The following is a 16,806-nucleotide window of genomic DNA, read 5'->3' as shown; positions in this document are numbered from 1 at the left end:
ATAACATGCACACCCTTATAAATGAGAAACTGGTCAACCCCGGTTGTCAACAGGTCACTGGTCACCTTTAATTATGAAGATGTATTTGTTGCAATGGTAATCTGCATAAAAATAATCAACTTTCATTTCTATTTAAGCTTGGTTCATGTCAGGATCTCCAAGAGCAGAGCAGTAGTGTAGAGGGACAGGGACTAAGAGACAGGGAGTGCCAGAGCCAACTTGTTCACAATGTGTCTCTGCTGGTGGCCCCCTTGGCACCTCACCCCTTCCACACCACACACAGAAGTAAGCAGAGCCCAGTCCAGCCCAGGAGAAAGAAGGAAACTAATATTTACTGGGCACGTGCAATGTACCGGAAACTTTTAACCCTCACCACAACCTTTCGAAGTAACAGATATGAGTCCCACGATACAGATGAGAAAAGCACCTTCAGCAGGGCCAGGCATCAGCCAGGACTCAGCATTATCGTCACAAGTCTGCCCGGGTCTCAGTGTCATTGTCATAGGTCTGACTCCACAGCGCATGCTTGCCCATCACACAGCATGGCCTCGGGAGAGTACCTGTGCTTGGAGCCCTGGTGGGGCAGCACGGAGGGACAGAAGGGGCAGCTGGGAGGAAACCGTGTGGTCTTTCTCCCTCCACACCCTAAACAGATTCACTGAGGTGGACCAGGTCCTCATTTAAAGGGCTGAGGGTGAAATGGGAAGAGCACTGGGTGGGAGTCAGAAGATTTATATAACCTCATCCTAGCTCTGCTGCCTGTGTGTGACATACCCTTGGGTAAGTCACATAACTACCCTGGGCTAGTGCCTCACCCAGACCTAAATACCTCCTGTTCTACCTTTCAGTAAACTAAGAAGGGGCCATATCCCACCTCATGTATTCTTCAAGTGTCAAACCACCTACGTCAACAGAAGCATGGAAGTGCCTCCTAGAACATTTCAGAGGAGGACCCCTAAGAATGACAGCTGGTGAGACATAATCAGGCAGTCTATGGGAAGGGTCACTGAGGGCAAACCATTAGCTCTGGTGCCCCCTAAGGCTGAGGTTTTTAGGCTCAGTCCTCTCCCATATCTCTCAGCATCATTGTGCGGTGGACCACAAATACTAGCCTCGAACAGTGGGTCTTACAGAATTTTCAAAGCACATGCTGTAGGAAAATGACATAACGAAATGGCCTAGGCTGACCATCAGGAGACAGAGACTGTCAAGCCAGTTCTTCAGCTACCAACTGAATGCCTTGGACATGGCATTTTCATCTCTCTGTCCTAATCACTACATTTTGTATGCTGGATTTGAGACTCTAAAGTCTCTCTCAGATCAATGAAAGTTCCTTGTGCTGCCGAGGTAAATGATCCCGATTCCGCCATGCAGGCGTCTATTCATAGAGAACTGAGCACAGAAACAGCTTCTCACCCTCTCACCCAGGATTCTCTGCGATTACTAAAAATGAGCCCATCAGTTCTAAAATGAGAAAAAAATGCATATGGTCTAATGTTCTTTACTGTTTAAACAATAGCAATTCCTTGGAGAAATCAAGAAATTGCATATACTGTTAACTTACTATTGATCTATTTTTTCTCTTTGTTTGAAGCTTTGCATAAAATACATAGACAGAAATGGAAGATAACGGTATGCTTGGAGCCTAAAGGGCAAGTAACCCATCTCATGGGTGTGAATATTTTATTAAATGTGTTTTCAGAAGGGTAGGATGACCCCAGAATAACGCTGTGGTTATAGTGCAAGCTCTTGGAATCATAAACAAGCAGAACTACCTTCCTTAAGGCAACCAGTCACATTCGGCTTGCAAAGGTTATACCAGACTCTGAGCTTTACCCCAAAGAGAGAGGCCTGTAAGATTAATGGCAATGTTAACATAACAAAGCTGTTTCACACAAGCCAGAGGTGTCCCTAAGCACTCTGAGATGAACCACAATAGAAAAGATTAAATTAGACTAAAAATATCAGCAACCTTGATGAAATGAAGTGAACTGAAAGGATTTAGAATATTCCAAGGGCAACATGCCAAGATCATATAAAACATCAATTTAATTCTTATGCTTCTGGGATTCCTAACCCAACCTTTAATTGGTTCTCCCAGTGTTCTCCAACGCCTCTTTTCCTCTATGCCAACTTGTGCATTTACATGACTATTTGAGTCCCAAAAGCTTGTCATAAAATTGGACATCCCTAATTAGCATGTTCAAACTACTTCATTCAAGAATATACCCGTGAAAAGAGCTTCACCAATTAGGTAAAGCCATCAGACCACACTACTATCTGTTTCTCATCCCAGAGCCTTATAGCTATATGATTAAAGTACATGCTTGAATTTTGGGAGTCACCACCCTTGCCCCTAGCTGAGGCTACTGCTGGAGTTTCCAAGAGGTGAAGAGAAGAAAGGAAAGGAGACTTAAAGATCACAGACACTCACACACCCCACCTTTCATGCAGTAATCAGCCCAGTCCAATCTCTAGAAGACAAGACTCTAAGTAACAACTGCCTGTCTGTCTAGGCCAACACACTGCTCTTTCAGTCAAGTTCCCTTTAACATTTCCAATCCACATGAATCAAGCTCCCTGAGTCTGCACCATTAAAGTGCTAGGGTAGGTATTAGAAAACCAGACATAAAGATCGGGCTGTAGCCCTACATCAGCTCCACGGGGAGCTGGGACCGCCCTCTTTCATCTTTGTAGCGGAGTAAGAACTATAAATCTCTGGCCACAGACCTTGTCATCCAGTTGTCTGTAGAGACTGGAGATCTCTTCATCATACTTCTCTTTCTCCTCTGTAGAGATGCCAGCAACAACAGGAGCAATATTGTCTATGATGGGGGTGTTATCACAAGGCTCCAGGTTCTTCTGGTCCTTGGCACTGATCTGTTCATCCTCAGGCACAGCTTCTCCTGCAAAACATAGCCGAGCAGAGTTGGGGATTAAAGAAATTGAGTATGAAACCCTCCAGGAAGAGTACTAAAAATAACCAGTCCTGGTGAAAAATACACAGAGGACACAATAAAGGGTTGTTGTGTGGTTACAGTTTGTGTTCTTTCTATTTGATAAGAAAGGTCTTAGTGAATTGGCCAAAACAAGTCTAAGAAAAAAGAGAACTGTGTAAAATCTCCCCTCTCAAGATGCATCCCTGAAGTAAACCGGTTCCAAGCTACTCCAACATGCAGAGATGCCTGAATTCTTTACATTCATTTTGCTTTAGTTGAGGAATATCCTGGGGCTTTACTAGAGTCATATTCTCTCTAGTGATTGATTAAAAAGGAAACAGACCTCTAAGGCATCCTAATTATGAATTAATTATGTCACTGTTTCATTAATGGAAACAGCCAAGTAAAGAAACACACTGGCATTGTTCGATAGAACACTGTAAGGCTCAAATCCTCTGAATTCAAGAATCTCTGAATCTGAGGTCAGAAGACAGGGTAGCCCTGGATCCAAGACTAGCGCTGCAAAAGCTCACATTTCAATACCACTGTCTCCCCCAGAAGCCAGAATTAATTGGCTCTGCTGGAAAGTTCAAATAGAATAATCTACTGTGATATCAGGTAGTCTTAGGAAAGAAATGCAGCCAATCTAGACTATCTTGCAGAGATCCTACCTACGACTTCTCAGTCTGCAGAGTAGCATTTGTTGGGGCCTTCGAAGGAAGAATTGCCAAATTTGACAATCAAACTGATGGAAAAGGTACAGCTCACAAGCTGGCCAGTGGCTATCTCCAACAAGAACATCAAAGACATAAAGTGCATAAAAAGGATTCTAAGAAAACTACTGGCCCCACTGAGTCTCCCAAATATCTTCCTGGAAAGCAAAACCAAACCCAACATACTTTTCCATCACAATGTTTACCATCAACACCATCACAATGTTTACCATCATCTTGCTGCAGTCAGTAGTCAGAGTGTCTGCAGTATTCCAAGCCTCACCCCAGTTCTCAGCCCACAAAATCCATTTTGTAAAAATTCCCCAGGAAAACTGCGTTGAGTCAGAGAGTTTTTCAAAAATAAATGACAGAAGGCAGGGCACAGTGGCTCAGGCCAAGACGGGCAGAAAACTTGAGGCCAGAATTCAAGACCAGCCTGGCCAACATGGCGAAATACCATCTCTAGTAAAAATAGAAAATTCAGTATTTGTACAAAAATACAAAAATTAGCTGGGCGTGGTGGTGCACACCTGTAATCCTAGCTATTTGGGAGGCTGAGGAACAAGAATCGCTTGAACCCGAGAGGCGAAGGTTGCAGTGAGCCGCGATAGTGCCATTGCACTCCAGCCTGGGCACCAAGAGCGAGACCTTGTCTCAAAAAATAAATAAATAAATAATAGAGTAACTGAGATCTCAATCTGTGGCTTCATTAACAATATATATCATGCTTCAAGGAACCCACCTGAACGCTGTACACATTTATCTCAATATAAACAAAACACTGTCATAGTTTAGTTCTGCTGCTTATGACTCCATTATCTCACTGAATAACCACAAAATACGACATGGGGCCTCCGTGTCAAGTAAAATTAACACCCAATGTTTTCACTTTTGTATCACAGTTCCATTTGAAGCAGCAACTTGAAGCAAAACGTAGAATAAACTATTACTTTGCTGAATATAAAATTGAGCCAACCCTTTTTCCTTTTCCAACAAGACTGTGCTATACTTAAGCCTTTTTTCTAAAATTATTGACCTGAAACAAAACCAGAATATCAGAGTAGCCTTTGAACTGAACCTGAACCAAATCAATATTTCATTCAGTTCCAATTCCTGGCTTAAAATATCCATCAACAACCTTAGTGCGCAGACTGGATTTCATCCAATTAAAGGATCTATATTCTCTACAGTCTGCTAAATCCATGGGCTATAAAAGCAGTATCGTGTTTTTTTTTTTTTTCTTAAACATATTAGATAGAGATAGATAGATAGACGGAGATAGATAGATAGATAGATAGATAGATAGATAGATAGATAGATAGACAGATAGATAGATATTCTAACCACACAAATAATTCAGGATACATTCTTAACATAAACAACTCAAGCAATGTGGAATATACAACTAAAACTTGAAAGTCCTCCTTCACCCCTCCCTTCTAATTCTGTTCCTTCCCCAGAGAAATTCACCACTAACACTTTGGTAAATATCCTTCCTCTTCTTGGATTGTGACAGTATCTCTAATTTTTGAGCTCTAGCTTCTAAAATTTGGGAACAGGGCAATCCAATACAGTATGAATTTAATCTTCCAGCTTAGGCATGACAAAGATGAAATTCTTAGCTGTACTAGACCAGACACCAACCAGAACATGGTCACATTATCCACAGGCCAACTCACTCCAAGTAAAGAGGTAAGATACAAAAACATCTGGAAGAGACATATTCCCTGTGTTCTTTGGTTTCAAATGGCCAAAGAGGCAACGGTATCATGAGGCTAGGGTGAGCTAAGGAGCTGCCCAGTGTGTGTTTTGATTCAGCTGAGTGGGCAGGGGCTGGGGATAGACTTCTATAACCTTAGCAGCAAGTGACCTGTTCTAACCAAAGTCACAGGCCTGACTTCCCCTAAAGCTGCCCTCTTCTCCCATTAAGGAATTATAGCATCACCAAGTGGAAGGGTTGTTCCAGAAGGCAGAAATCCAGCAAGCTAGCCAATGCTGCTACAAGGCACTGTGAAAGTAGTCAAGAGACTCCGTCATCTCCAGTGCTATGGCAGGACGCTAAAGCCACATTGTACCTTTAAACAGGTCTCATTAATCACAAGCCCATCTCCTGCTTCCTCTCTTGGTTTACTTTCTGTAAAGGAGAGGAAATAACAATGCCTTTATCACAGGGTTGTTCTAAAGATAAATGAAGATAGCATATGTAAAAAGCACAAAAGGCAATATTGTTTAAAGTCCATCTCTTATCCCCTCCTCTCCCTGACAAATTTGCAACTTTGTAGGCTTGGCACATAAATTACTATTTTTACTTATTCTGTGATTTGTGTTTCTGAGATCTTCACAATAACTTTGTGGCTGGAGCTCAGTTCCAAAAATAAAACATGGTATAGCCATGCAAGTCCCTTTCAGGTTTATTTTTATTATTATTAAAACAGTATTTGAAACCTACAGCAGACTTTGTGGTTTCTCTTGAACAATTCTCTCAATCAAAGCATTAACATGTCTCCTACAAAGCTACATCTAAACAACCAGTTCTTTTCAGTTTATATTCTAAAGGTCAGGCCGTCAGGATTATTTTTTACAGCAGCCATTTCAACGGAGAAGAACAAAGCCACAACACGCAGTAACTAAAGCAGCACATCTCCTGCCCAGAGAGGAGCCAAGAGCCGGTTTTCCAACACCACTGCCCTTCAAAGGGCTGAGAAAATGACTTCCAGAAGCGTCCTGGTAACTACACTGTCCGGCTCACAAACACGTCCGGGGACTGTAAATCCCCAACACTAGGCAAGACCTGACACCAGCTTATCTGTCTCCATGGCAATCTCACCACGCTAATGGAGAATATTCCCTGCACTGCAGTGGACCGAGTCCCTGGAGAAGCCCCCACATGGTGATTATGGAATAACTGATTCGAACAAGGAAGACAGCAGCAAACAGACTGTAGAGAAACAATGCCCTGAACTCTGATGGTGGGAGAAGGAGAAAAAGACCACCAAAGGAAGATTAGCATCTATTTTTAGTCTCCCTCTTTGCATTAAAAGCAGATTTCTCTTAGTTTAGCCCCTGAGGCTTATACCTGCTGTCTATAGGAAAAGAGCTCATAATATTGTAAAGCATCTGAAAGGCCTCCCCCCACACACACACTGGAAACCTTCCCCTTCTTTAAATAAGCATCCTGGCATTTACCATTGTCAGATATAATTACCTTTAAGGACTAAAAAGATTTGTGTTTACATAGGAGCATTCACTGAAGCATACCTGTAAGGCTTACAGAGCATTCTAATTATAAAATAAAAACTCCCAGAGGGCGTAAATAACATCTCTACAAAAAACAGAAATCCATCAACGGCAACAGATGAGAATGACACACTAATCAAAAATTCTCATTAGGGCTATTAAAATTTCTAAAATAGGTTTTTGGGGTTTTTTTTAAAGAAAGAAAACCATTAGACTGCCAATAATTCATTAAAATTTCACACATGAAATAGCAACAAGCTAGTTATCCTTTTCATAAGTTGAGTTCCTAAAGCCTCAGGAGAACACAGAAAGGTAATTGCATTCTCTCAGTAACTCTGGAGCAGATTTGCTGGTCACTCACAGCTTCCGCCAGAAACCACAGCAGATCTGGCAAACGAGATGCTTTCTTTTAATACCAATTAAATAGGCCCAGTGGCAGACCTAATGGTAGGTAATTTCTATATCAAAGAAACTAAAAGGAAATCTTTAAGTTGCCAGATGGGTGAGAGCAGCTGGCTACAAGATGTCATTATATAAATGTGATGTTAAAAAAAAAAAAATTCCTTGATGAGATTATTTTGCATGCAAATAGCATCTTTCACCCTCATTCCTAAAAATACTGTAAGCAGCTTAAAACATCCTCTAATCCCTCCCAGAGCGATTTTCTAATAAACTGGTCACCTGGGACTCTGCATCCTCCTTACATTCATGACCTCCTGAACAGGCCACAACATTCTCTTAGTGGACAGACTAAGGTATTTCTATTACAGGGTTTGGTTGTGTTCTCAAAAGCAAGCAGAGGGCCTAGTAAATTAGATCTTTCCAATGAAATGTTAATTTCTGAGAGTCCATTATAATCATGGATCTGAGAAGGGGGCCAGCATCTTCGAAAATTTAATGCTAAAAAAGCAAACTGTGTTCCAATTGTGGCAGTCCCAAAGTTCCACAAAGCCCCAAATCAGACTAGAGGCTACAGATTTAGCTAGTTACTGAACCATGCCTGCTGGCCTCATGGGTTTTGAGCTGGATGAACAAATCTGCGTTAGAGACTGCCGATTTTTCCACACTTCCTCAGTCTGTGATGAAATTATTTCTTCACATGACTTCAGCAGATAAGGTAAATCTACATCCACTGTTTTTTAATCTTACAGGCAATTATACAAGAGAAGTGAATCTGCAGATACACCAATTTGCCAGTCATTTCCCTGTTCTCCTGACACCTGGATTTTCAGGTCCTCCTTTTTCTGACTTAAATCCCTGTAAAAAATTATTTTTCAAGTGTAAAATTCAAAGTATCAGAAGAGAGCACGTGTGAAGACTGACCTGGCAGCAACAGGGAGCTGTGCACGCAGCCTTCACCCCTCCCTCCCCGTCCTCCTGTCAAGAGTTTTCTTGATGGATTGGGAGGAGGTTAACATGAGCTGGAGCTGTAATTCACTCTGAATCCAACTATCTAACTCTATCTCCATATATAGGATTGTTCGAGTCTTTTCCGCACATATGAGCAACAAAGCAATAGAGCTTTCAAAAAAAATTCCATTTTCTGGCAACTGCCCCACTCCATCTATCTGTTCCTTAAGCAAGCAGGCTGAACGAATCTCTGTGAGGCTAAAGAGCCAACAGAGCCTCCAGATTCGAAGAAAGACCAGCCATTGATTACGGCCCACAAGATGTCACTAGTAGATTGTAGTGAACATTTGTTGCTTTTCAGCCACTCGACACCCATTCTTACAAAATAGCAGCTCAACTTCCTTTTAAGGAATTAGCCCCCTCAACTGTGTGCAGTCTTCATCAGACAATTGATCAAAGTGCCCTGCTCTTCCCCAGCCAAGGCACACCAGCAAGCACAGTATTCCCACTTCTATCCTGGGCCTCTGCTTCTCCAACATAATCACATAGAGAAGGGAAAAAGCGTTAATTCCAGGTGCGGCCACTTAAGAGACCTGCCTGTCTCTGCTGCCTGCTGCCTGCATCCCTGAAGCAGCCCCAGCCTACACTTGTCGGAGCCTGTTGCCTCTGCTATCCTTTGGAGTCTGCGAATCATTCGTGTCCTTCTAACGCATTCTCTTTTGGCTTTAGCCAGGCAGTGTCAATTCCTGTCGCTTGCAACCCAAGGATCCTAACTAGCACCCTGGGGAACGGAACCAGGCCAGTGGGTGGCTCTCCTTAGCCCCATGCACAAGCCCGGAGTTATCCTGCCTCCATGGTAATGTCAGAAAGGAATTAAAGCTTAGTGTAGTGTATGTGATATGAGTCACAGGCCTTCTTCTGAGAATCAAGGTTCAACAGTGCCCAGAGGAGAAAACTGCTCGGCCTACATTCTGAAGTGGCCCCTGTCTTAGCTGCAGCTGCTATAAGAAAAGTACCATAGACTGGGTGGCTTATACAGAATTTATTTCTTACAGTTCTGGAGGCTAGAAGTCCAAGATCAGAGTGCCAGCATGGTTGGGCCCTCCTGGTGAGGGCCCTCTTCTGGGTTTGCAGATGGCATCTCATTATAGTCTTACATAGTGGAGACCAGAGGGAAGGAAGCTCTCTCAGAACTCACAGGACACTAATCCCATTATTGAGGGTCCATCCTCAGAACCCTATCACCTCCTAGAGGCCCCACCTCCTACTCTCACCACCTTAGAGGTTAAGATTTCAACATATGAATTTGGGTAGACACAAAACATTCAATCTATAGCACCCATCGAGCTACAAAGGGTTGAAAATTGGTACAGGTGGAGGTGTGGGGGAGGGTGAGACCAACCCCTAGGCATGTAATAGACAATGTAGTATTTCACCAATTTTGAATGATTTAGGGCAGGGCATGCCCTGTCCTGTGGCACAGTACCATCACTGCCAACTGCATCAAACTTATCTATTTTCACTTATCTCCATTATCTGCCTGCACCTGATCTGTAGTTGATTTCCTACTCCTTTGTATTGCTACTTCATTCTATGTAACAGCAAGTAGGAAAAAGCACAAGCATGCGCATGCACATGCACACACACACACATGCACACACACTCGGCTACACACACTCCTTCCTTGCTCTCCAGCAGCTGAAGTATAGCAGCCAAAGTCTTAAATTATAAATACCATGCAAAGAAAGAAATCTTTCTCCCGGGGAGAGTGCACACTATTGACAAGGCCTCTTTAACTCGTTGAGACCGCAATGTGGAAATATCAATACCCAGGAAATGTTGAGGGGAACTAAGTAGCCACCTCCTACAAGTTTAGAACCAATGTGTGTGTTGAGTTTCAAAGGAAAGTTGGCAATATCCTGCTGCTCTGGTTTTAGTGAAGGGCACTGATGCTTTTTTACTCCACATCTCAAAAGCCCAGCTCTCACGTTTACACACACCAGCCATGCCCTCATTATCTTCTGCTCTGAAGAATTAGGACATGTGGGGACACTATGGAAGGGCTTCCAGTGCCCCCTTTTTTTTTTGGCATGATATTTATTACACCCATCTACTTGGCCCTGCACACAAATCAGCTTGATGAGCAGGCTGTGCAGACAATAGAAAGAGAATGAACTTTAGAGTCAGGCCCACTCTGTTCAGATCGCAGCTTTACCAGAGACTGATCCACTTGGGGATATTTTTGGGCCTGTCATTCATGGTCATATTGGCTACTTGAGGACTAAATGCCCAGACTCAGAACATAACAAAAAGCCTTGCCTGGTCTGTTGCAGAGTTACTCTTTGAGGTAGATCTGCCCCCTCCATGGGACAAAGGACCTCTCCCCACCTCCTCACTGCCCCTCACTACTCTCCTTCTCGCCTGAAACTTACATCACTAGAGTCAGTTCTCTACATTTAAGAATTTTGCCCCCAAAAAAATCACCTTTAAATACAAATGTTAGTTGGGGAGGAAAGGAGAGCTCTGTGGAATCCCCCCAATTCCCTTCTCCCATCACAACCAGTGGTGACGTGGCAATGGGGGTGTTGGGAGCCTCTCAGACTCTCTCTGTCTTCTCTTCTTTCTCTGTAGTCCAAAGGGCCCTCACGCCTACCTATGCCTTCAATTACTACCAAAAGATTGATGACTCCAACTCAAGCAGATCCTCTGAGCTCCAGACCCTCAGACCTAACTTCTTATCTGAATAATGTTCCCCTGAATGTTTCACGGGAACCCAAAACTCGCTCCTCCCTCACCCCTGGTTCTCCTCCAGCATCCCCAGTCTTAGAGAATGGTCTCACCCTCCATCCAACTCGGCAAGCCGGAAAACTCACCGCTGTTATTGAAACGTCCCTCTCCCATAGCCAACTCCTCACCACACCCAGCTAATTTCTCCTCCTAAATACCTCCCAGGTTCATCCATTTCTCTCCCTTCCTACTGCCCTCTCACTTCAATACCATCACCTCATCCCTGGAAGACCACCCCAGCTCCCAGCCCTCCTCTCTGACCTGCAGTCCACTCTCCAATACAGCCGATGGATCTTCAAAAATTCGAAGGTATGACCTGCAGCTTAACACCCTTGACCAAAATCCTGAACACGGGAGAGCTCTGCCTATTCCTCCAGCCCATCTCAGGCCACTGCTCCCCGCTGGCCTATGTCCTCCATTCTCGGAGCCCCCACCTCACCTCATGTCCCCTATTTTGCCCGGCTAACTGCTGCTTCTCTCAGATACTAATCTCCATATTGCATACTCAAGGAACCGTTCTTCACTGGCTTCTCAGTCAAGGTCAGGGCGCCCTGTTGTATAACTCTTGACACCTGTGCTTTCCGTTCTTGGTATGCAGCATGGACGACCATCATACATTTATTGGTGAGAACTGGCATTTACCTCCCTCCCAGCTCAGACCGTCCTGAGGGCAGAGACCACATCTGACTGCCCACCCTTTAATCTCCAGCACCTGCATTAAGCATATGTTTGCTTCACATACATTTATTGGAGGTCTACTCTGTGCCAGAGTATATCATCATACATTATTTTTCCCAAATTATGTAACTTAAGGGCTCGTGTAGGATCTCATCCAAGAGGGCACCAAAAACAGCACATTTCTTTTTTTTCTTTTGAGATGGAGTTTTGCTCTTTTTGCCCAGGCTGGAGTACAATGGCATGATCTCGGCTCACTGCAACCTCCGCCTTTGGGGTTCAAGCGATTTTCCTGCCTCAGCCTCCCAAGTAGCTGGGATTACAGGCATCTGCCACCATGCCTGGCTAATTTTGTATTTTTTAGTAGAGACAGGGTTTCTCCATGTTGGCCAGGTTGGTCTCAAACTCCCGACCTAGTTGATCTGCCCGCCTTGGCCTCCCAAAGAGCTGGGAGAAAACGGTACATTTCTAAGGAGATTTGCAAGGTGTTTGAAGATTGACGGTTAAGTAAAGAGGCCAAAAACAGGACTGAGTGCCCAAAAGATGCTAGGCATGACGGTGAGTCAGGCAAACAGGGCAGTGGGCAGATCCCAGAGGATGGCATTTGATGAGGGATAGAGAACTTCAAGGTTAAAGTTCGGCAAGAGATGGAAAAGGATGGGAGAAAAAAGGTTCATTGTCCACCCTGTAATGTTTCTAAAGCCAGCACCTCCAATCCTTTACCAAAAGGCTTTACTAAATGTCCTGGTCACCCAACAGAGAACTGACCTGGAGGATTCCCGAAATAAAACTTCATATGGCTACTCCCCACCTTGCCAACTACTGCTCCCGACTCTCCCATTCCTGCCAAATTGCAAGGAATCATCCACCAGCCTCAGGTGCTGAATTATTCAATTATTCTAGCAGCTTTCCAAACACGTGTGCTGCTAGAAAATCTTTCAAAAGTAAAAGAATCATGTTATTTAGGCTACTAGGTCATTTTTGAAACCTGTCTTGAATTCTCGTTTGCCACGTAATTGTTTTTCTATTAAACAATAGCTCATTGACACCTCACCCTTACTAGCAAAAAGCAGTGGCAAACATGTAATCACAAGACAATCTGCTGCAGTTACCAACAGTCAGTGTTACCTCCAGATCCTGCCCAACAGCCCCCGGGCTCCTACACTTACCCAAAGCTGAGGTACTGCTGCAGCACCTAAAGTACTGAGTACAGCAGCAGAGGACCTGAAGAACCACTTCCAACTATCCGCCATTCCCCTACACACACACCAACCTGCCTTATTTTAGTTAAAAAGAAAAAAAAAATTAAAAAGCCTTCTACCTTCTAACCTACGTCACAATGCTAAAATCACTAAAATAATCTGTCTGCACTTAGATCTGGAAACCCCTCTTAACACCTCACCCACAACCCACCCACCCACTGCATGTCAGCTCTCTGAGATATTTTCTCCCTGTAGAACAAACCAAAGAGAATGTTTTGGGGAAGAAGGAAAACGAGTCACGAACCAAGCCTTTAAGACTCCATTTTAGCACAGGGCTCCTTCAAGAGCCCTATATTTCTGGCATGAAGATGAGTTCGGTCAAAAAATGCAAGTATTTGCCAGAGGTAGACTTTTAACCCCAAACCAGTGATAAAACTCACATAGGAGAGAATGACATTTTTCATTTAAGTCAAAAGCAGTCTGAGCCACTAAGTCTCAGGCACTTTCCTCTAACCTACAAATAGGGGTACCAGCAAGTTATTACAATATTGGATAGAGGGCATCTCACTGGAAGCAGATTAAGGCAGTCTTGCAGATAATCACTGGTCCACACTAACAATGCATGCTAGCCAAGTGATGGGATGGGGATGGTGCCTGTGTTAGGGACTAAGAAAATCTCTGCTTGTTCATACAGGTTGTTGCCAGGAGGAATCAAGCTGTACCATTGTCCCAGCTTTCCCAAGTGCCTCCCAGGATGCCAACAGTCACAAGAAGAAGAAAGCACATACTCGGCCACGCATGTTGGCTCACGTCTATAATCCCAGCACTTTGGGAGGCCGAGGTGGGTGGATCACTTGAGGTCAGGAGTTCAAGACCAGCCTGACTAACATGGTAAAACCTCATCTGTACTAAAAAAAAAAAATTACAAAAATTAGCCGGGTGTGGTGGTTCGTGCCTGTAATCCCAGCTACTCGGGAGGCTGAGGTAGGAGAATGGTTTGAATCCTGGAGGCAGAGGTTGCAGTGAGCCGAGATCACACCACTGCACTCCAGCCTGAGTGACACAGCAAGACTCCGTCTCAAAAAAAAAATAAAAATAAAAAGCACACACTCATGCCTCACTCTTCCTCTTTACTTTTCCTTACCATTCCTCCACCTGTTCAGCTCCATCTCCAGATGCTGGATAACATTCTTCAAAGTCTTGTTTTTCTCTTTTTCTTTTTCATATTTCTTCTTCCATTCTTCTGCTGTCAGTTCTAGGTTCACAGAGACTGTATTCTTGATGGTCTTAGCTCTGGGATTAAAAACATAAGGGGACAATTCAGCTCATTATTAGCATTAGCTAAATCAGTATGATTAAGCCCGAGATTCCTCATGTCAAAAGACTGGAGATAGGGAAGCAGAAAGGATCCTGTGGCTTTCACCAACCATCCTCCTAACTGGACTAATGGCACCACTACCCCTTGAGGCTTCAAGATCATCCTTTCCTTTTCTCCTTCACATCCTATCGGTCTCTAAATCTAATGAACGTTTATTTGAATTGTCTCAGGGTTTCCTCTTTCCCTCTTCCCTCTGCTACTGTCTTAGTCTGTGTCCTCAGCCATCCTTATGGTTATAGTCTTTTTCAAATGTTCAGTACCCTCCTTTAAGCCCCCTGAATACCATCACCAGATTTACCTTCCTAAGTTGAGGTTCTTTTCAGTTCAATTAACATTTATGAATTTGGGGTATACCAAGACAGATGGACAAGGTCTCTGGCCTCTTGGAGCTTGGAGTTTCTTATACCAATGATACACAGACAGAAATAATAGAATCAATTATTTCTCTTCCTCACCTGTGGTACCCAGAACCACCCCTGATGTATTTAACACATCAACACATGCCTCGTAGGTCAGGTGGGTCCTGCAGCCAGGTGACACCATGGCTCCCTGCTGAGCATGCGCCCCACCCCCCCATCACAGCCCATCATCACCATGTGGTGAGGAGGCCCCACAGTATTCAGATCATCCCATTTTCCAAGAAAAATCAGAAACTGTTTTTTCTTTAATTTGTGTCTCCCAGTTTTAAACTATTTATAAAAGTAATATGTGGGACAAACAAACATGCCTAATGGCCACCATTTTGCCACTTCTAGTACAGGAGATGATGCGGTCTCCTGGGGCACATGGCCTGGGGGGTTGTGATGCCACAGGGATGCTACCTGGAGAGTAAACCAAAGGGGCTACTGTAGACAGCAAATCAGTAGCTGCACCAGGTGATACCAAAAACAAAAGCCACAACTCACCTCGGCATGCACAGAAACGAACACCTAAGTAGCCTTGTCCAATTGAAAAGGGAACTCCACTTAGGCTCGCTTTTTAAGAAGCTAAAGCTTCATTAAAAACTATGTGATATCCTGTTTTATTTGCTATTGACTTTTTCATTTTGAACCTCTAGCAGTTATTACACCGTCATATTTGCCAGCACAATCTGATTTGTGATTCGGGTTAATTACCGTTGTCAGCAAATGACATCCTGATTTCTATTTCAGTGCAAGAAATTCAGCAGTCCTCACCAGCACTACAGATGTCATTCCAAAAATTCATTGCTAAAGCAGACAACTAAATAACCCAACTGTCAAAAGAGGAGTTCAACAACTTCAATGTAAGACTCCATTTAAGAATTAGAATAACTCTCTCTTGTTCACTGCAGCTTGAGGCTGAGGTCCCTAGAAGTGCTTCGAGCCTAATTTTTCAAATAGCAGCAATTTTATTATTACTTTAAAGTCATAAAGTCTGTTCCTGTTTGACACTCTCACCTCTCCTACTGACATCCTCAGGCAGTGCTGTGGATATTTCTCAGACGCAAGCACAAACACCACAAGCATCTATTATCAACTTAGTAAGGCAAAAAGTGAAAAATAACTCATGGCTAAAATGCTTATGGACACTTAAGGGCACACTTCAAGGCTACTAATCTTACTTTTTAAATCATAAAGAGTCCCTTGATACTTTAACACGATACCAGAAAGAGAAAGCTAAAGCCTCTATGCTGTACTCAGGCAGGTTTAGCCAGAGACACATTTTGTAAGCAGACTCAGCAAGGTTATCACCATTGGTGTAACTGGTCCTCATTCTCAAAGTACCTTTTAATATTGCCTAGAAAATCGCCACTTCTGTAGTAATCAGGGTCCTGGCAGGAAACAGATGACCTGCGTGAACTGCATGATTTGGAGAGTGCTTAACAAAGGTTTGGAAAGGTGTTGGGAAATAACGAGGGTTAATGTGGTACCCACATTAGGTTTGGGGGAGCCATTACTACCCTTAAGCTGAAGGGGAGCCAGAGAGAGAAGGCTAGAAGGAAAAGATTGCCTGGTAGGTATGAATTGTAACTGCCATTGGTAGGGACACAGCTAACCCAAAATGATCTGGCAGGGAGGAAGCCAGGAAATAAATACCTGAACCTCACGCTCTTCTCTCCTTCTGATTGCCTGCCTTAACATAACTGGAAGCCAGAGGAAAAGGAGCCCATTGCATGAGCCCAAACCAGTCACCCTCCTAAGTCACAGAGCAGGGCAGAGATGGCACAGAAAAGATCCAGAGGAGTCGCTAAAGATGCGCAACCCAGGCCGGGCGCGGTGGCTCAAGCCTGTAATCCCAGCACTTTGGGAGGCCGAGACGGGCGGATCACGAGCTGAGGAGATCGAGACTATCCTGGCTAACACGGTGAAACCCCGTCTCTACTAAAAAACTACCAAAAAAACTAGCCGGGCGAGGTGGCGGGCGCCTGTAGTCCCAGCTACTCGGGAGGCTGAGGCAGGAGAATGGCGTGAACCCGGGAGGCGGAGCTTGCAGTGAGCCGAGATCCGGCCACTGCACTCCAGCCTGGGCGACAGAGGGAGACTCTGTCTCAAAAAAAAAAAAAA

General features: G+C 44.0%; 1 protein-coding gene across 1 annotated transcript in view; it reads right to left on the bottom strand.

The window, feature by feature from the left end:
• The window catches only part of KIF5C (kinesin family member 5C), a 152,296-nt gene that overhangs the window by 50,514 nt on the left and 84,976 nt on the right, over positions 1-16,806 (bottom strand). The window contains exons 11-12 of the mRNA XM_045367028.2: positions 14,048-14,196; positions 2,731-2,906 (exon numbers count right to left, since the gene is read on the bottom strand). Of these exons, the coding sequence (XP_045222963.1) occupies positions 2,731-2,906; positions 14,048-14,196 (325 nt within the window). The remainder of the gene's footprint in view (positions 1-2,730; positions 2,907-14,047; positions 14,197-16,806) is intronic.

Source organism: Macaca fascicularis, chromosome 12, assembly GCF_037993035.2.
Source record: "Macaca fascicularis isolate 582-1 chromosome 12, T2T-MFA8v1.1".
NCBI lineage: Eukaryota > Metazoa > Chordata > Mammalia > Primates > Cercopithecidae > Macaca > Macaca fascicularis.
The sequence above is the reverse complement of the archived record's forward strand: the minus strand, read 5'-3'. Positions and strand labels throughout refer to the sequence as shown.